Source organism: Bubalus bubalis, chromosome 5 (assembly GCF_019923935.1).
Source record: "Bubalus bubalis isolate 160015118507 breed Murrah chromosome 5, NDDB_SH_1, whole genome shotgun sequence".
Lineage (NCBI taxonomy): Eukaryota > Metazoa > Chordata > Mammalia > Artiodactyla > Bovidae > Bubalus > Bubalus bubalis.
The window spans coordinates 30,630,450-30,648,565 of record NC_059161.1 but is presented as its reverse complement, the minus strand read 5'-3'; the positions used below and the strand labels follow the sequence as shown (position 1 = coordinate 30,648,565).

The 18,116-nt window shown below is 58.2% G+C and overlaps 2 protein-coding genes across 4 annotated transcripts; one reads left to right on the top strand and one right to left on the bottom strand.

Annotated features, from left to right (window-relative positions):
• The first annotated feature begins 1,622 nt into the window (after positions 1–1,622).
• PEX10 (peroxisomal biogenesis factor 10) lies at positions 1,623–7,226 on the top strand. Of its 2 annotated transcripts, XM_006044651.4 has the most exons (6): positions 1,624–1,844; positions 2,739–2,819; positions 3,180–3,580; positions 4,716–4,891; positions 4,990–5,125; positions 5,865–6,085. In XM_006044651.4, the coding sequence occupies exons 1-6, from the start codon at positions 1,733–1,735 to the stop codon at positions 5,931–5,933; spliced, it is 975 nt and encodes a 324-aa protein (XP_006044713.1). In that variant the 5' UTR covers positions 1,624–1,732; the 3' UTR covers positions 5,934–6,085. The 2 variants fall into 2 exon arrangements, with proteins under 2 accessions (XP_025141560.1, XP_006044713.1); XM_025285775.3 differs by lacking the exon at positions 4,716–4,891 and having other exon boundaries at positions 1,623–1,844; positions 5,865–7,226.
• A 195-nt stretch (positions 7,227–7,421) lies between these two features.
• On the bottom strand, positions 7,422–17,984 carry RER1 (retention in endoplasmic reticulum sorting receptor 1). 2 transcript variants are annotated; one of them, XM_006044649.4, is made up of 7 exons: positions 17,822–17,984; positions 14,382–14,463; positions 12,909–13,013; positions 11,181–11,280; positions 9,917–9,995; positions 8,574–8,709; positions 7,422–8,024 (listed from the first exon to the last, which is right to left on the bottom strand). In XM_006044649.4, exons 2-7 carry the CDS (start codon positions 14,460–14,462, stop codon positions 7,935–7,937), a joined length of 591 nt encoding a protein of 196 aa, XP_006044711.1. In that variant the 5' UTR covers position 14,463; positions 17,822–17,984; the 3' UTR covers positions 7,422–7,934. The 2 variants fall into 2 exon arrangements, with proteins under 2 accessions (XP_006044711.1, XP_025141561.1); XM_025285776.3 differs by lacking the exon at positions 17,822–17,984 and adding an exon at positions 17,382–17,742.
• Between the last annotated feature and the right edge of the window lie 132 nt (positions 17,985–18,116).

Here is an 18,116-nt window from a genome sequence, read left to right as displayed (position 1 = left end):
TCTGAAGGAACCAGATGGTAACCCTGAGGAAGGGGACAAAACCTCTTCAAATCAACCTTGGTGCTGGTGGACACTGTCTGTCTGTGCAAACCCACAGGCCAGGGCGTCTCTGGGGTCAGCGTGTCTCACGAGAGTTGGCCAGAAACTAGTGAGGCTTGTGTCTCCACCTGGCCTCTGCCTGAGGGTCCACCCCGGACTACAAACCAAAGCAGTGGGTGGCCTCTGTGACCAGGGTACACAGACAAGGGCACCACTCCAAGGGTCACTGGGGCTTCAGTAGCAGGAGGGACTGTGGGACCACCCAGGTCCTGTCTCCTCCCTCTAGGTGGGGCCTGCCTGCACCTGGTGGAGCCCGACAAGACCTGAGTCTGTCCCCAGGCTGGCTCCGTGCAGCTGAGCTGTGCTGTCTGGGCACATACCCATAGCAACATCCATGTGGGAGCAAAAGTAAGGCAGGAGCTGCAACCCGTCTCAGCCCACACCCTCCCAACCAAAGTCAGGGCCCTGGTGGTTCCCCCATCCCCTCAGGTCACCTGCCTCCTTTCTCTCCTACCCCTTAGGTCCGAAAGGACAAGGCCCTCTGGTCCTTGTGGGGCGCCCCTACACCCCCCTCCACTGAGGCATGAGGCACACATACAGACACTTTGATGCTGCAGTCCATGGGGACACAAAGAGTCGGACACAACCGAGTCATTGAACTGATGGCCTGCTCACTTCTCAAGTGACTCAGTGGTAAAGAACCCGCCTGCTAATGCAGGAGACACAGGAGACTCTGGTTTGATCCCTCGGTGGCGAAGATCCCCTGGAGGAGGAAATGGTAACCCACTCCAGCATTCTTGTCTGGAGTATTCCATGGACAGAGGAGCCTGGCGGGCGACAGTCCATGGGGTGGCAAAAAGAGTTGGACAGACAGCAAGCACACACACACACACAACCTGCTCCAGACCCAGAGCCCTTAAGGCACCCCAACTGCCTCCTCTCACTGCCCTCTCCCCAGGCCCCTCTCTGGGCCCTGAACTGCAGCTCAAGTCCAGCTGTGGCCTGTGCCTGGGCACCGGGATCTCCTAGCTCTGTCCCCTCTGGTGCGTGGCCTCCCAGTCTCCCCACCCCCCGCCCCTCACCCCCGCGGCCCTCTTTGGTCCCTGCTCTGAGAGCAGCTGAGAGGAGTCGGGGGTCTGCACGTGTGGGGCAGCCGCTAGTATAAACACCGTGGTTCAAGAATCCGCGCTCCCTGCCCTCTCCCGGGCCCCAGAGCACCTTCCCTGGGCCCACAGGCGCGTCGCGGGTATTAGAACACAGGGGCGCCAGCGCCCCTCAGAGAGAACTGCAGGGAGGGGGGGAGACCACAGCCCACCTTACTTCCGGCCCCGGGGGCGACCAAGTGCCCCACCAAGAGGAGTCAGCACCTGCTGTGGCTCTGACGCTTCTCCCAGTTTATGGGGGCTGTCCCCGCGGTCACTTCCCACACTGTGCCGCTCACCAGTCCCCGGCTCACCCGCCCCCTCCAGCCCCGCGTGTGTACCCTGAGGCAGGTTCGCGCCGCTCTGACCACGCGGCTCAGTCAACCCCGCCCCGCCCCAGGCCCCGCCCTCGGTGACGCTCAAGGTCTGCGCCGCACGCCGAGCCCAGTTCTGTCATCTGGCGCCGCCGCGTGGGCGTGGCTATCTGGGTCCCTGCGTCGCCTCCCCGTCCCCTGGTCCCCAAGATCCCCGCGGCCCTGCAACCCTTGACCATGGCTTCCGCGGTCGCCAGCCCGCCGGAGGTGGTCCGCGCGGCGCAGAAGGACGACTACTACCGCGGCGGGCTGCGGAGCGCGGCGGGCGGCGCCCTACACAACCTGGCAGGTGAGGGCCGCTGCGGGGGCCGTGGGGGCGCGAGGCGGGGAGACGAGCCCCAGGCCCGCTGGTCAGCCCTCTGCAGGCTCGGCCTGACCCTGTGCGCCCCCCGAGACCTGAGCTGAAGGAAGGAGCAGGTGCTCTGGTCTTTGACCCCTGCTGCAGAGGGCGGCGTTGGAGGCCAGGCACCAGGCGCGGAAGAGTTCACGGCTCTGCTGACACGAGGCTACCGTGGAGCAGGGGCGTTGGAGTCCAGTGTAGGGGCAAGAGCGTGGGGTAGATTCCAGCCGACAGCGGGCTCCTTCGGAGCAGCTGAAGGGAAGCTGGACTGTACACTGGGGCCGGGTGGCCATGGGCCGGCCTTGAGCAAGAGAGTAACACGACAGGATCAAAACAAATGGCCCGTGTGTTAATTTTGCTAACAGATTCACTTACTCCATGTCAGACACTGCTCTCCGTGCTTCAGAACATTAACTCGTTTTAACACATGCCTGCCTGGAGGACCTGCTGCTATTACCCTCCTCAGAGACAGAAAAATGGGGATCCCAGAGATATAACTCACCTGAGCTCACAGCCAGCAGTGTGGGAACTCGGGTTTGATGCTGGTCACTGTATTACACTGCCTGTCCTTTTGGTTCCCTGGGTTCTAGAGCAGATGCCTAGGTGGATCCTGGAGGGGGCATGGCTGCAGGTGGGTAGGTTCTCAGGACACTCAGGGCCCAGGTGAGGCAGGTGTCAATGGAAAGAGTGAACAGCGCGAGAGTCCAGGCAGCGAGCAGAGTGTAGGGGGCAAGTCAGGGGCTACAGGGCTGAGCCTGGGCAGCAGGAGCAAAGATCGTTCTGATCCTCATGCCCCACAGCCCCCAGCCCCTCAGGAATAACACATACAGTTCCTCCTCTTAGGTGCGAAGAAGTGGCTGGAGTGGAGGAGAGAGGTAGAGCTGGTGTCGGATCTCGCCTACTTCAGCCTCACCACACTAGCAGGTAGCGGCCACAGTGCGACCTCCCGAGGGGCCCCGACGACAGGAGAGAGCTGCCTGCAAAGGGAGCTTTCTGGAGGTGCTTCACAGTGTCCCCCAACTGGCCCGCATGCAGCCTCTGGGAAGGAAGGGGCCCAAACCCCTCCCTAGGTGGGGGCCAGGCCCTGAGTCCAGGCCAGGCCTCTGGAAGCCCTGAGGTTCCCTGTCACGTCTGTCTGGGACTGTTTCTCCGCAGCTGAACCCGTGGCCCGAGAGGGGTCCCAGCACTGCGCCCTACCACAGGGCGTGGGCTGTGAGGATCATCCTTTGGAGGGGAGGTGGGGCCCCGGTAGAGGAGATCGCTGAGAGGCCCCTCTCCCTGCAGGCTACCAGACCCTTGGGGAGGAATACGTCAGCGTCGTGCAGGTGGGCCCGTCACAGCGCCACGTGCCCTCAAGGCTGCGACGCGGGATCCTGGTGGCGCTGCACACCGTCCTGCCCTACCTGCTGGATAAGGCCCTGCTCCACCTGGAGCACGAGCTGCAGGCCACCAGCGATGGCGCCTGGCCCTTGCGGGGCAGCCTGGCCCCCAGCAGCCAGTCAGGGATGAGGCGCTGGGTGCACCGCTGCACGGCCGGCCTGACGGAACAGCAGCAGGGGGTGCTCCTGCGGGCCGTGTCAGCACTCAAGCAGGGCCTCGGGTGCCTCCAACGTCTCCACGTGGCCTGGTTCTACATCCATGGTGCCTTCTACCACCTGGCCAAGAGGTTCACAGGCATCACCTACGTAAGTAACAGGTCTGGCTGGTCTGCGGAGGCTGTTCTTCGGGGACTATGCCCGCAAGCAGTCACAGGGCCGGAGCTGAAATCCCCACTGGAAGCATGGGTCTTGTCGGGTCCTGTTTTACTAAAAGACCGGAGGAAGTCTGGTTTCCAAAAACCCTGAGGAGGGTGGGGTGAGTCTTTTTTCCACTGCCAGCACCTGTGGCCACCTTGCTGTATACCCGGGCTCCTGGGCCCTATGCCCACCCCATCCAGGCCGTCCTGACAGAGGGTCAGGTTTGGGGACATCCCCCGAGGGTGACCAGATAGCAACCACATGGACCCCGTTGCCACCAGCATCCCTGCTGGCCTCCCACCTGGGGAGGTTTGATGGTCTTCACCCACCACAGGGACTCCAACCCTGCTGGGTCTCAGCTGATGCCCTGGCTTCAAGGTTCATCCAGAAGGCCTCCCCTTGGGCCCCGCCTCCCGAGGGTCTCCAGGCTCTTCCCCACCACTGGCCTCCCCTGGCAGGGGTGTCCAGTGCCTCTGCGCCCTCCTCCCAGCTCCAGCGCTCACTGCCCTCACACTGCCTGCTGCGTCAGGTGTCTGTCGAGCTACTGCAGCCCACTCGGGGCCTCGGGGCAGCCACGGGGGCTCTTCCTCCACAGACACCAGGGCCCCACCTCTTGGGCTCTGGCTGGTCTGGCTACCCTGACAGTCCCTGCTCCCAGCTAGGGAAGCAGACAGCAGTGGAGGGCAAGTAGCTTTCCACTGGAGGATGTGGCTGGGAGTCCCAGCCTGCAGAGAGTCACCTGGTAAGCCCAGGGCCTTGATACAAGCAGGAGCTTGTTTCCAGATGGGGCTGAATAGCAGATCCGCCATGCAGGGCTCCCCTGCCGTCCGCAGGGCTCCCCCGCTCAGGCCTCTTTGCTGGTTCCTTTTCTGTGAGGCTTGGGTGCCTAGCAGTCCCCTTCCCACGATGCCTCGCTTGCAACCAGTAACCTGCAGGCTCCATCGCCACCCTCCTTGCTCAGTGCTGGGCCCACCAGGCACTCCTGCGGGCAGGCTTGGCTTAATCCCACCCGAAGGCTGGGCCCTTGGGCTGCTCAATACCTCGTGCCCTCTGAACATTTGACTGTCCCCCGGGTCTCTGACAGCTCCGTGTCCGCCGCCCGCTTGCCGAGGACCCTCGAGTTCGCGCCAGCTACCAGCTGCTGGGGCTGGTGTCCCTGCTGCACCTGGCGCTGGCCACGGGCCTGCAGCTCTACGGCTTCCAGCAGAGGCAGCGCGCCCGGAGGGAGTGGAGGCTGCAGCGCAGCCTGTCCCACCGCAGGTGCATGGGGCAGGGCGGCGGTGTGGGGCAGGGGCTGGCTCCCCAGGTGCCCGGCAGGACTCTGGCTGAGTTGTGTCCCATCCACCCACTCCCACCAGGAGCCATGCAGAGGAAAGAGCAGTTTCCAGAAACCCACTGTGCACGCTGTGCTTGGAGGAACGCAGGCATTCGACGGCCACACCCTGCGGCCACCTGTTCTGCTGGGAGTGTATAACCCACTGGAGCGACACCAAGGTGGGCGCCTGGAGCGTTCCTGTCCCCAAAACCACCTGTCATTTGGGGTAGGGGTGTACTTCTAGAAGCCTCCAGATAGGCTGGACCCAGGGCAATGTCTGGAGTCAGGGCGCTGCGCTGGTGGAAGCTGAAGCTCCGACCCAGAAAGGCAGGCCCTAGAGTCCTGGGGCCAGAGCTCAGCCTTGAGACCTTGGAGTGTGGGGTCCAGCAAGCCAGGGGGCCAGAGCAGGGGACTTGGCTTGTAGGCCTGTAATGGTTCCAGGCAGGGGCAGCCCCTGGGCCCCCGTGTACCTCCCCATCTCTTCCGGGGGCCTGAGGCCCAGCTTGCCTGGTTCCTCAGCCCACAGGGCCCCAGGGGCGGGGGTGCTGCAGCCTCCTCCCGGGGTCCAGGCCGCCCTGCAGAGGCCCCAGGAACACAGGCACTGCCTCCCACACAGCCCATGTGGGGCACGTGCCCTCACAGGAGGGACCCAGTCCCAAGGGGTGGGGACAGGACACTCAAGTTCACATCCCAGAACTCCTGGGAGGCTCTGGGTAGCCATGGTCCTTCAATGGCCAAGCACCCTCCCCATCCCACATCACCTGTGGCCTGACCATCCCCTCACTGGTCACTGTCCCTGCCATGTGCCCCGACCGCCTGCAATGTCTCAAAAAATGCTCTAAGAGACATGGGTACATCCCTGTTTTATTGGAGATGCTGTGCTGGGTGCAGCCTGTGACTGTCCCCCCTCCTCCCCAGACGGAGTGTCCCCTCTGCAGGGAGAAGTTCCTCCCCCAGAAGCTGGTCTACCTGCGGCACTACCGCTGACCCCTTGCTGGAAGAGCAGTCTTGTCGACTTCTCCTGCACAGACATCAAGAAAGTCTCAAAACTTTTGTCATGTGTGATACCATGCCAGGTGTCAGGAGGATGGGCGCCGGACCTGGACTTGAACCTGGCTAATGCAGGCCTGCAGGGCAGGCTGGGTGGGGACCTGCTGGGTGGCCAGTCCACCCTCAGAATGCCCCTCCCTTCCCCAAACCAGTCACTCATAGGGCGGGGCCTGACTGACCTGGAGCCGAGCACCAGCAGTTTGCTTTCCCAGCATGATAATCCTGCAGCCCAGAAGGCCCACAGGCTTCACCCTTGTCACTGGAGCTGGCTTTGGAGGGCGGGAGCACAACTGTTCCCAGAAAGCCAGAAGCTGTCATCAACTGTAACACCTCTGGCACATGCCTTCTAGTGAATGGTCAAGTCTGCTTCCCATTCTAAAACACGGCAGTGTGTGTTCCGGCCTCACCACAAGAGGGGTCTCCTCCCACGTGGAGCACCTAGCGGGCCGGCCAGCTTGCCATCACCACTCACCACTGTGGCCAGCCTGCTTCCTGCCACCTTTGTTATCTTCAGGTTTTAGATCTGCTTAAATCCTGCAGACTGGATTTTGGCGTAGGCATCCTTACAGCACCAATTCCACAGAAGTGCTGGTGTGCTGACGCTGTGAGGGGTGCACACACCCATGTGGAAGGGCCTCTTCTCCACATGACTTGGTGGCCAAGGCCCTCCTCAAGAGGCGGAGGTCAGCCCCACAGACGGGCTGTGACCGCAGGCCCTGCTCCAGGCAGGTAGGAGCACAGGGGGAGGCTCCGTGGGTCCTAAACCCCATCCTCACACTGTCAACCAGTGGCTGCAAGTTCCCGTCAAGTCTCACATCAGTGCACTTACTGGGACAACAGTGTGAGCAAGTCGAGAGCACAAGCGCTGCAGCTGCCACAGCCTGGTAACAGGTACTGATCTGAACATCATTTACGTGTGAAGTTTAAAATTCGGGTCAGGTACACAAAGATCTTCATGTGGCCTCTTAAAAGCAAGAGCTGCTTAGTTCAGATTTGCAAAAACTGGCAAAAAAGAAGCCATGAGGGGAACACTTGAGGTCCGAAACCGAGATAGATGGAAATGGCGCTTGGAGCCAGGAGTCAGCGGCGTGGCAGTGTGACCACCTCCCAGGCGGCTGGGCGCCCTGTGGGCCCTCGTGGTGCAGGAGCTGTGGTGGGTTAGATAGAGACTACACGAGAGCGGGGACATTGTCTTTAATAAAGTTGGAATTAAAAAGTCACTTAGTAAAATGTTTACGAGTATTGGTTTTTATCACATCAAAAAAGCTGACATGCAGGTTAAAGTTGTTTCCCTGTAGAAAGTGAGAAGCCGTGTGTTAAAGCCCATGGCACTGGCCCTCCTGCCAGATGCCTCTGAAAGGGGCTGCTGCCGAGAACACACTTGAAACAACTCCTGACGTATCAAAGAAAGGTGTCAAAATAATCTCAAAACAATTAAAATATATATTTGTAATTCCAGGCCCTCAAAAGCAATCATGGTGGTTAAGAACAAAGTTTTGAGTCATCATGGTAGAGGCCAACTCGACACATCTCCCGTGAGATGAACTGGGAAACTGGCATTGGAACCCGCAGCTAAGGGAGCGGCTGCTCCGGTGGGCGCGCATCCTCCACGCGGGTGGCAGGCGTCCTCAGAGGCAGCAGCCGGGCGTCCTAGATCCCTCTGCGGGCTTGACCCCACCGCCAGCCGGCCGGCCGGCCACCCACCCTCCCCAGACTGCCCGGCTGTCCCCCAGCCTGCGTTCCACTACAAGTCCGGCGTCTGCACACCTGACCAGCTGGAAAATAAATCAATGCGATTCAGTTTAAATGCCAGTTTCTTCAAAAACCTGATACTTCAGTTACAAATAATCGAAGCTTCTTTTTAGAAAGAAAATAACTCCCTTGTACTCAACTACTGTATGTGAGAAGAGAAGGCGCCATGAGGCAGCAGGTGGCCGTCTAGCTGGCGAATGTCTTGCCCGCGTCCTCTTTGCCCTTGTATGTTCTCTTGCCGTGCGTGAATGGGATGTACCGGTACTTGATCATGTGCTGGGAGACAGACAGACAGAAGCATCTCAGCATGGCCTCCCCATGGCCCAACTCCCCTCCAGCTCTGAGCCCGTCTTTGCTGCGTGCAGGCGGGAAGCCAGGGCTCCTCAGACACCCCTGTCCCCCTACCGCCTGGCTGAGCTAGCTGAGCTGCTGGAAACCCCAGGGGTAGGGGACAGGTTTCGTGACCCCCACCCTGTGTGCAGAACAAACTAGAACTACTAAGCTGGAGACCTGGGATTGGGGGAGAAGAGGACAAAGCGGAGCCGCCCTGTCACCAAGTATGGCTTAGGGTGATGGTGGCATCACATGACGCATCCTGGGCCCTGACTGTCCCCTGGATGATGTGCCAGACCTGAGGGTGTGACCTGAGGCTGTGCTGAGGACCTGGCCCTGTACACGGACCAGACACAGCAGCTGTGGCTCATGCCAGTGGCAAGCGCACACACCCACCAGACTGCACAGCCCCGGTGTCTCGGACCGAAGCCTGGCTCAGAGCTCCTGATACCAGGCATGCTGTCTCACGGCACAGCAGCACCTGAGCTTTACCTTTATCTGCCTCTTCATGGTGATACAGAACAGCATGATGAAGTACATCACCAGGATGGGCCAAAACACTGGGACGTTGAAGGCCTCAAAGAAGGTGCACACCATGGCCACCAAGATGCCCTTGGTTGCCGCGTGCCTGCGGAAGGAGAGGTCAGTGGTCAGTACAGGAGGCAACCCCCGGGGGGTGGGGTCTCCTCCAGAAGTGGGGTGGGAGCTACGTGTGGCATGTGTCACGTACTACATGTGACACAGACACAAAGCGTAAAATGAGCAGTGGGGGTGCTGGTGCTGCTCAGGCTGGTGGCTGGACAGGGATGCCATGTGCTGCAGGGTCATGTCTAGAAACTCAGTCCCAAGCCTCCAGCCCAAGTCCCACATGCCTGGCAGGCTGTCCCCCAGTGGCCAAGCAGCAACCCGTCAAACAGGTGCAACTAGACCTCAGGGTCACCCGCCCTCCAGCTCAGGGCCAAGCACTCCAGGGTCACAGCCCTACTTCAAGAGCACCTGGCTCTCCCTTTCTAGCGCGCAAAGGCTACCCCAGAGCGCAGACAGGACCTGGCCTCGCCTGATTCCCACCCCTCCCCTAGCAGCCCTGGGCCCAGCACTTCACACCCAACTGGGGCTGCACCCGCACCAGGAGGGCAGGGTGAAGACGCCAAAGACACAGGACAGGACGGACACACTCACAGACCCTCCCACTTCCCCAGCCAGCGGGGTCATCTCCACCCCCTCTCACACTCATCATTACATCACACACATGGGACCACCTCCAGGAGGCCTACAGACAAGTCAACCCCTCTTCACACCAACACCTGCCCTGTGCTCAGGTCATCCAAGAACCAAGCTGGGAGGGAGCTAGTCCCCTCAGTGCAGAGCAGCGTACCCCCAGAGGCTGAGTCAGTCACCTACCCAGGACCCTCCACCCTGAAGCAGCCCCCTTTTTGTGGCTTCAAGGTACAATGATGTTACTTTGCAACCCAGAGCAGGGTGGGCCCTGGAGGCCCCTAGGACCCTCCATGCCCAGCAGGCATATCTCACATTCTGGGTGAGACAACGTCCAAGACAGGGAAACACACTAGAGCTGGCGTTTCTCTGAGGAGTCTAGGCTGCCAGCTCACCAGAACCAAAACACCTGCCCAGGTCAGAGCCACATGTGGAAACAAGCACGGGGGGGGGAGGAGCATGGGGGGAGGAGCACAGGACGGGGGGAGCACAGAGAAGAGCACGTGAGAAGGACCGTGTGGAAGAAAAAGGGGGAACACACGGGGAGGAGCATGGGTGGTGGTACAAGGGTGGGGCGAGATGGAACACGGGGGCAGGACCACGGGGGATGAGGGACTCACCAGAACTTAAACTCTGGGAGCCTCCTGATGAAGGGTCGGAACTCCTCATTCTGTTTGGTGGGTAATGAGGGGCCGTCGTCTGAAAGGTCAGAGTCAGCAGGGTGAGGCAGGCAGTCCCATCCTTCCTACAGCTCTAAGCTCCCTAGGGCTTTGAACCAACAGCCCTGACACGTGAAACCCAGACTTTAACAAATTACAAAACGGGGATTTCGGCTGATTTAGAAACATTCACAGCTTTAGATTTGTATGAGAATTTCTTGTTAAGACTACTTCAAGAGATCGTGTAAAAAATTGACCCCATGCCAATTTTCAGGAACCCATCAACCGGACGACATGAGACCTGAAGGGAAGGGGAGAGATGAGCACACACAGCCACGAGCAGGCAGAGGCGGGAGCCGTGTTGGCTCGAGAGGGTGCTGGGCTCGGGACAGCTGCCCTCCGCCACAAGCCAGGAATCCCACCCCACCCCACCCAGGAAGGTGCCCTCCCCAGTGACACATGGAGAAACTGAGGCCTACAGACATGCCTCTTGCTTTCTAATTCCCCAAATGGCAACAGTAAATGAAACGGTTGTTTCCTTTGATATTTCCATCAGGTACTCCACAGAGAAAACACACTGTTCTAGTCACGACCTGCAGTCTGGACAGTGTCTCTGCCACAACGAGCAGGATCCCATGGGCTCCGCAGGAGCTGCAGCGGGTGTTACCAACATGGCAGCGTTGGCCCAAATGAAGGCCTCAGCATCTGGTCATGCACCGCCTCATCCCCAGCTGGCTGGCAGGCATGCACTGAGGCCTCCATCTGGCCCAGGTATGCCAGGAGCAGCCAGAACCAAGAACTCTTCAACCCACTGTCCTGGGACATCGGGGCCAGTGGCCTCAGTGAGCCACGCCAACCAGTATGGATGCCTGCTTTTGCGAGAGGGGACCTTGGCGAGGCCAGCTGCCCAGGAGGCAGGCCCCGGCTCACCCCCACCCTACCCCTCCATCCCACCCCTGAACAGGCTCCAGAGCCCCAAGGCTCAGTTTCCTCATCTGCCAAACACAGAAAGGAAGAAGCGCCCACCTCCTGTGACTGTGACAGGGTTTATCAAGTCCTTCTACAAACAAACTTGCCAGGATCACAGAAGTTCCAAGTACATTTTAAACACCTAAAGAACAGTCTCCAAAGTTGAGATTTCAAATGTTTCTGGAGAAAAAAGTTCTGTGAAGCACATAAAATCACAACTCTCTCCAAAGAGCAAAGGAGGCACACTTCACTGTACCTGAATCTTCCATTAACGAAGGGTCCACTTTTGGAGAAAGGAAAGCTATGAACAGATTCAGGTGGTAGATTCCCAAGGCATAGGTCACGATGTACCAACCCTAGAAGAGAAGAGACATGGTCAGTAAGGCCACCCCGAACCCAGTCCTCGTCTGGACTGAACCCACGTGGACACAAGCTCAGAACAAGTGACAGAAGAGCAGTGAGCGACCACAGTGACAGTGAATCTCAGGCTGCATTGTGGGTCTTGAGCATGGACAAGCCAGCGTCCGGTTAAATGCACCCAAAACCTGAAGCCACCAGAGCCCCAGAAGATAGCAGAAACAGGGTGCTTCACAAAGCCACACACCCAGGCTGCACACCCAGGTCACAGGTCTGTCCTCGCCAGCAGCCCCCAACCTGGACACGGGCCCCGAACCAGCCCAAGACCTGAGAGTTCAGCTCCCTGCAGCAGGTGGCTGGCACCACACACACCGTGCGAGGACTGCTCACAATCTCTGCCCAGAAGAAATCCAAAACCAGAAAATCAGGAAACCAACGAGTCAGAGTATTACGGAGAAAAACCTTCCTCAGGAGACACAGAGGAGGGCGTACGTCTGCCACTGGGCTTCTTGGTCGCATGGCACACGGCATCTTAGTTCCCCGACCAAGGATCGAACCTGGGCCCCACACTGGAGGTCCTAACCACTGGACTGCCAGGGAAGTCCTCAGCTCATTCTTAAAGGAGTGAGTTTATCCAATGAGAACCAGAACTGCGCTGCATGACCAATTCTAAAAGCCCAAACGTTTTCACACAAACCAGTTGAGATCTGTCATGCTGGCATTTGATGTCCTGATACCTTAAAAAATGTTCAAGTGAGACAACAAAATCCTAGATGTGAAAAATTAACAGCTGAGTGTTTACCCAGCTCCTGGTGGCAGGGCTGAGGCTGGAGGGATGTCAAATCAGGCATGGACTTGGTGAGTCTAACCTGGGAAACTAGCCTGTACGAAACACACCCCCATCCTGCCCTAATCCCCCAATTCAAGGTTTCGAGGTCACTCTTTCCATGAAGACTGGACCAAGGTCCAATTTCTTAAGAACACCTAAACCCAAGCACAGCAAACAACGTTAACTGTAGACTGCCAACACAAACCGTGCCTGCTGCAGAGCTGCTCCAGGCCTGCCACCTCTGCACTGAGCAGGGTTAGGCTTCCTCCCGGAAACACAGGCACAAGCACCACCACCAAGGATGAGTCTCTACACTCGGCTGAGGGAAGAGTTTCCCCCAGGGCTGGACGCAGGGCAGTGTCCAATGGGTGAAGTACCTGTCCTCACACCCACCCTTCTTAACCTGGGAGACACCCAGGAAGATGGGTCTGCTCTCATGGAGGAAACAGCTATCCTGCCCAGGGAAAAAAGCCCCAGACGAGGCCTAAGCCTCCCTGCTCTCAGGGTCCACAGGGACTGCCACCTGGGAGCCAGGCAGTCAGCAGGGTTCAGGGAGGATGCCCGGCCCCTGGGAGAGCCCTCAGTCATCTCACCTGGTCCTCCTCAGATGCCAACCTGTCTCATGCACCCAGGGAATGAGGTGGCCAGTCCAGAAGATGAGTTTGTCCCCAGCCCCCAGGAGGCCCAGCCAAGGGGCACCAGGAGGTCCCCTGAGCAGACCAGGACACTTCTACCCCAGAGACAGAAGGAGAAACAACCCTCCCACCTGCACAGCAGGCCAGGTCCCGCCCCACCGACCTGCAGCAGGTAAACGCGGATCATGTAGATGAAGCTCAGGCCCAGCGTCACCACCCATCTCACGGCCGTGTGCGGCGTAGACTTGTCCAGCCAGGACTGGTAGATCTAGGAGGGACACAGACTGTGTTATGGCCGCCCCGGGGGTTCCCGCTGCACAGCACACCTGCTGCTGACCTTCGCGCCGAGCGGTGACTACAATTAATCCAAAAGTTACTTGCGACAGTTCTGGAGACGCACTTGTTCTTTAACCAAAGACATTACAGATCTCTCTCACAGCCGATGGCCCCACAGCATCGGCCCGAGGGGCCATCGTGGGGAGACAGAGAGGACAGCAGAGACAGAGGAATGTTACCACTCTGCACCTGGGGCTCAGGGGCAGGTCCTGTCCCGTAGCCACTTACCCTGGAGCTGGTCCCGCCCACCCAGCAGTTGGGGGGCAGGGGGCGAGGAATGGACACAGCTGCAGAGCAAATGGCCAAATTCCTAGATTCACACATGTCTACGTACGTGTGTACATCTGTGTAAGTATTTAACTAATATACACGTCTGTATTCTCATTTTGATTTGAAATTAATTCCGACTTTTAAGTTCTAATTATGAAAAATTTTAGTCATTCATAAGAGAGAATGTGAGCCCACAGAGGCCCATGACCTGGCTTCAATAATTATCAAGTTTTCCAGATGCTATTTTTTTTTCTTTTAAAAGTTAACACAGTTTTAGTTCTGAGCCCTATGTCAGTCTGTACGATTCTCTACCAAGTCAGACTTCTTCCTCCAAGACAGACGCTCATAGGCCTTGCTGTGGCATGAGGGGTGGTCCCGCCATGGAGCGCAGACCTGGGGGCAGGGGGTTGAGAAGACATGGACAAGGGTAGATGTGGGTGGCTAAGCAAGGGGACAGTGAGGGCAGAGGCAGGGCAACCGTGTCTGCTAAGAATCAAGGTTTTTCACATTTTAAAAGTTGTTGAAAAAACGCAGAAGACAAGTATGTGGCCTGAACCACAGGAGACCCAACATCCTCACAGTAAGATGCTTCTTACTTCAAGACAAGATGCTTCTGAGTGTGAGTGTGAGACTGAGGGAGTTGCCCCCCCGCCCCACGGGGGCTACCAGGACACTTACACTCCATGGGGAAATGCCCCAGGGTCAAGTCTCATTTAAATGTGTATGCTGCTGCTAAGTCGCTTCAGTCCTGTCCGACTCTGTGAGACCCCATAGATGGCAGCCCACCAGGCTCCGCCGTCCCTGGGATTCTCCAGGCAAGAACACTGGAGTGGGTTGCCATCTCCTTCTCCAGTGCATGAACGTGAAAAGTGAAAGTGAGGTCGTTTAGTCGTGTCCGACTCCTAGCGACCCCATGGACTGCAGCCTACCAGGCTCCTCTGTCCATGGGATTTTCCAGGCAAGAGTACTGGAGTGGGGTGCCACTGCCTTCTCCTTAAATGTGTATACAGCTCTGCAACCCCAAACCAACCTGTCCAAGTCGTGTGAAAAATCTGTAGACCACAGACGGCTTCCCATGGACAGAATCTCCCACACTGTCACCTTCAGACATTCTGTAAGCCAAGAAAAACACAAAACACTTTTATACTAAATAAACAGCATTCAAGTACCTAATCACTGCCCTATTTCCATCAACACCACTGAGCAGGTTTTTCCAGTATTCACTATTTCACACACACGGAGGCTTCCGGCCTGTGTCTTTACCACGAGTCATCCAGGAAAGAGAAAGAAGCCAGCGACATGCTCTGGTGGAGAGCCAGGAGGCCATGTGACATGCAAAGCAGCACTGGTGGACTTTCATTTCCGCTCCTGTCACCTGCTCACACTCCTCCCACCAGTCCCAGGGCCGCCCCGCTGGCTGCAAAGTCCTGTGGACACATTCCCTGGGGCCAGTCTGCAGCACAGGTGGCTACGCCCACCTCCCCAGGGCTCTCCAGACTCGCCCACTGCCAGCATCTCCTCCTGCCGCTCCACAGGCTCCCAAGTGGCCCCTCTTCTCTAGGCCCCACCTGGTCTCTGTCCAGGCTGCTCCCCACGGTGCCAGGCCCTGTCCAGACCAGGTCCCCACTCCATGGCCAGGATTCCCAGTAGCCGTCTGTCTGCGTCCCAGTTCCTTATCTGTGCATGGAGGTAACCCTATCTGCTCCTGACTACTTCATGTGACCGCGCGACTCCATGAGGACTCAGCACATGAGAGCCCAAATCGCCAAGAGAAGGGTGGGCACCATCACCCCTATGCCACAGCAGCACATCAGCCTCAGAGAGTCCAGGCCACTTGCTCAAAGTCAAGAGCAGCTCTGGCCTTGGCTCCTACAGCCCAGCATGGCCCCCACCTGAACCGCAGAACAAAAAGGAAGCAGAGGGCAGAAGGCCATGCCAGTCCAAAGCTGGTGAAGATGCTAGGGACAAGCTCTCACTGCCCCCGTACCACGGGTGGCTTCCTCCCCACCTGTGGCACCATGGCAGGGCTGGGAACCAGAAGTGGACTCCAACATGGAGTCCACCGCCCCTGAGTGGTATGGTCATGCAGCCACCGTTCCTCATCTGGAAGGTGGCACAGCAGCCCTTCCCATTTGGGCAGACACCTGAGGCGTCCAACAGTCTGAGCCGCCCCCTTGTTTGGCCTCTTCACGTCCAGGCTGGAGCCTGGATCTGCACATCCTCCCTGAATGCACCCGCTAGTTAGCAGGCTCACAACATGATCCTAGATCCCAGATGGAACACAGTACCAATTGCAGTGGGTCCTTGAACAAACGCAGGGGCGTCAGCCCCAGCAGTCAACGATCCAAGTATAACTTTAGAGTCAGTCTCTGGACCTGCAGTTCAACCAATCACAGATTGTGCAGTACTGCGGTACTGTTCTCATGAAAAAAATCCACACGAGAGTGGACCCGTGCAGTACAAACCCATGCTGTTCAAGGGTCAACAGTACAACTTTGATATGCAGATAATCTGAGCAGTCCCACAAGCACCAGCACATCTGTGCTAGAACATCTACTCTGATTCCGTAACACCATTTCCTGGAACCCAGCAGTGGAGGGGTAGAGTGCCAAGGAGACCCAGAAATGCCCTTTGCTTTCCTGGGAGCCACGGTGAACTGTAGCTCCTAGCCCTGTCTTTTGGGGAAGTTTGCCTTTATATACAACTGGGGAAAATTTCCTATTCTCAAAAGGGCTAAATTAGAGAAGGCCAGCCACGCTATTTAGACCAAAGTCAGGCCAGAAGAAAGCTGTATCAGTAACATCATTTATCCTACGATTCCATACAAATTTTTCCCTATTTTACTTTTTTATGACTAAAGTGTCTACCATTTAAATGCCTTTACTTGAATTGAGGTATTAAAATTAACATTAGAAAAACACCTGCTATTCCTCTAAAGCAGGCCCTACACAGAGACAACCGCTTCTAAGTCTCGTTCTCTTAACTGAATGTGTGCAAGATCTTCCCACGACATGTTGACCAACTTCAGGTCACCTGACATAAGACATATACATTAACATAACTCCACGCCTTGGCTGAACTCCCATCAACATTAAGAAGGTGAACTTTGGATCAAATGGCCTGTCTATGGCGTGACTCGCAGGCCACTGTGGCCCTCCCCACTCCAGTCTGTGAAACAGGGCCACAGCATCTCAGCACCACCCCCCAGGCCTTTGGTGGGGAGTCAGCAGCCAGCCTTGTTAGAACCAGTGTGGGGCCCGGTTCTAACCAGAGGCACCCCCAGGAGGAAGGCAGTAAGCTGGCCTTGTTCAGACTTGTTTCCAATCAGGGTGGCCGTCACACAGCTGGGGTGTCTGCAGTCCTCTGCAGTTCCAAGGCCACCTCCTCAAAGAGGCCCTCCATGACTGTCCAACTGGCGCCTGTCCCTCAGATCACACCATCCTGTTCTATTTTGTGGGACAATCACTTCTGACTGCTTTCTGCCTCATTTCTCTATTTCCTCCTTCTAGAATGCAAGCTCCTGGAAGGGGAGCCTTGTCCCTCCACTGCCGGCTCCGTTATCCATGAGGCCATGCACAGAGCTAGCAGTGGGTTAAGTTCTCCATCGGATGTCACTGCCTCAGGCTCAGCCACAAAGGAAACAAAGAAAAAAACAAGATCAAACTGTTCCAGACAAAGACCGGGAGTATCACTTATGCAGGTTTGTGTGCAGAGTACCAGAGTCATACTGCACCTGTCTGTGGAGCTGTCCCCACGCAGACGCATCCCACACAGAGGACAGTCCTGCCTGGCACCGTTTGGTTCCCTCTATGTCTCCCCTCATCCCCTGCCCCCTTTCTCCCGGGTCCCGAGCCTGGTAATTTCCCACACTTTCATCCTCCGATGTTGTTCTCTTCGCTGAAAAGCCCTTCCAGACCTCACCCACCCGAGTGCTCGGCCAGGGCTCACGGCCGGCTCCTTTCCCTGGGCACGACCACCTTCCCGTCTCCACCACACCTGCATCACCAAGACCTGGGGGCCCTATATTCACCTACGAGGAGAGCTCCACCTTACACATCTCCGGGAATGAGACCAATCCGACCGAGTAGCAGGCGCCCAGGGACGCTCCCAGGCCTATGGGCCTGGGGCAGGTTTCCGGAGGCAGCTGTGGGACAGCACGCGGGGCGCCGTCGGGCGGCTCAGCCCGATCGCTCGGGATCTTCGGTGTGCAGAAGGGCCAGAACTCGACCCCGAGCGACCCAAGTCCACCGCAGCGCTTCCTACTCAAGTCCCGCAGGCCGCCCTGGATCGGCGAGGACACCGAGGTCCCACGGCCCCGGGCAGGCAGCCGACCCCTCCCAGGACGCGCTGCCAGGGAACTGGAGCCGGTCACCGCGGCGACCCCGGGGGTCCGGCCCTGCCCCAGTCTCACGCGCGCCCCTCAGGACCACGGCACCCGCCCGACCCCAGCCCCGCCCCGCCCGCCAGCACCTCGCGGTCCACTGCGGCCGAACGCGGTCTCCCGAGGGCCGCGGGAAGGAGGACGCGGGTGGCTGCCGCGCCGGCGTTTCGCTCGGTCCGCGAAGGGGCAACCGAGCACTTCCGCTCAGTCCTGCGCGGCACCGCCTCCCGGGCTTCCAAGATGGCCGCCGGGGCGGGGCCGTGAGCCTCCAACCATTTCCGCTTCCGGTGCGAGCGCCCAGGCCGTTGGCTGGGCTGTCACGTAGGCGGAAGAGACGTAAGCGGCGGAAATTCGCCATGCTGCGCAAGCGCATTCGCGTCCTCT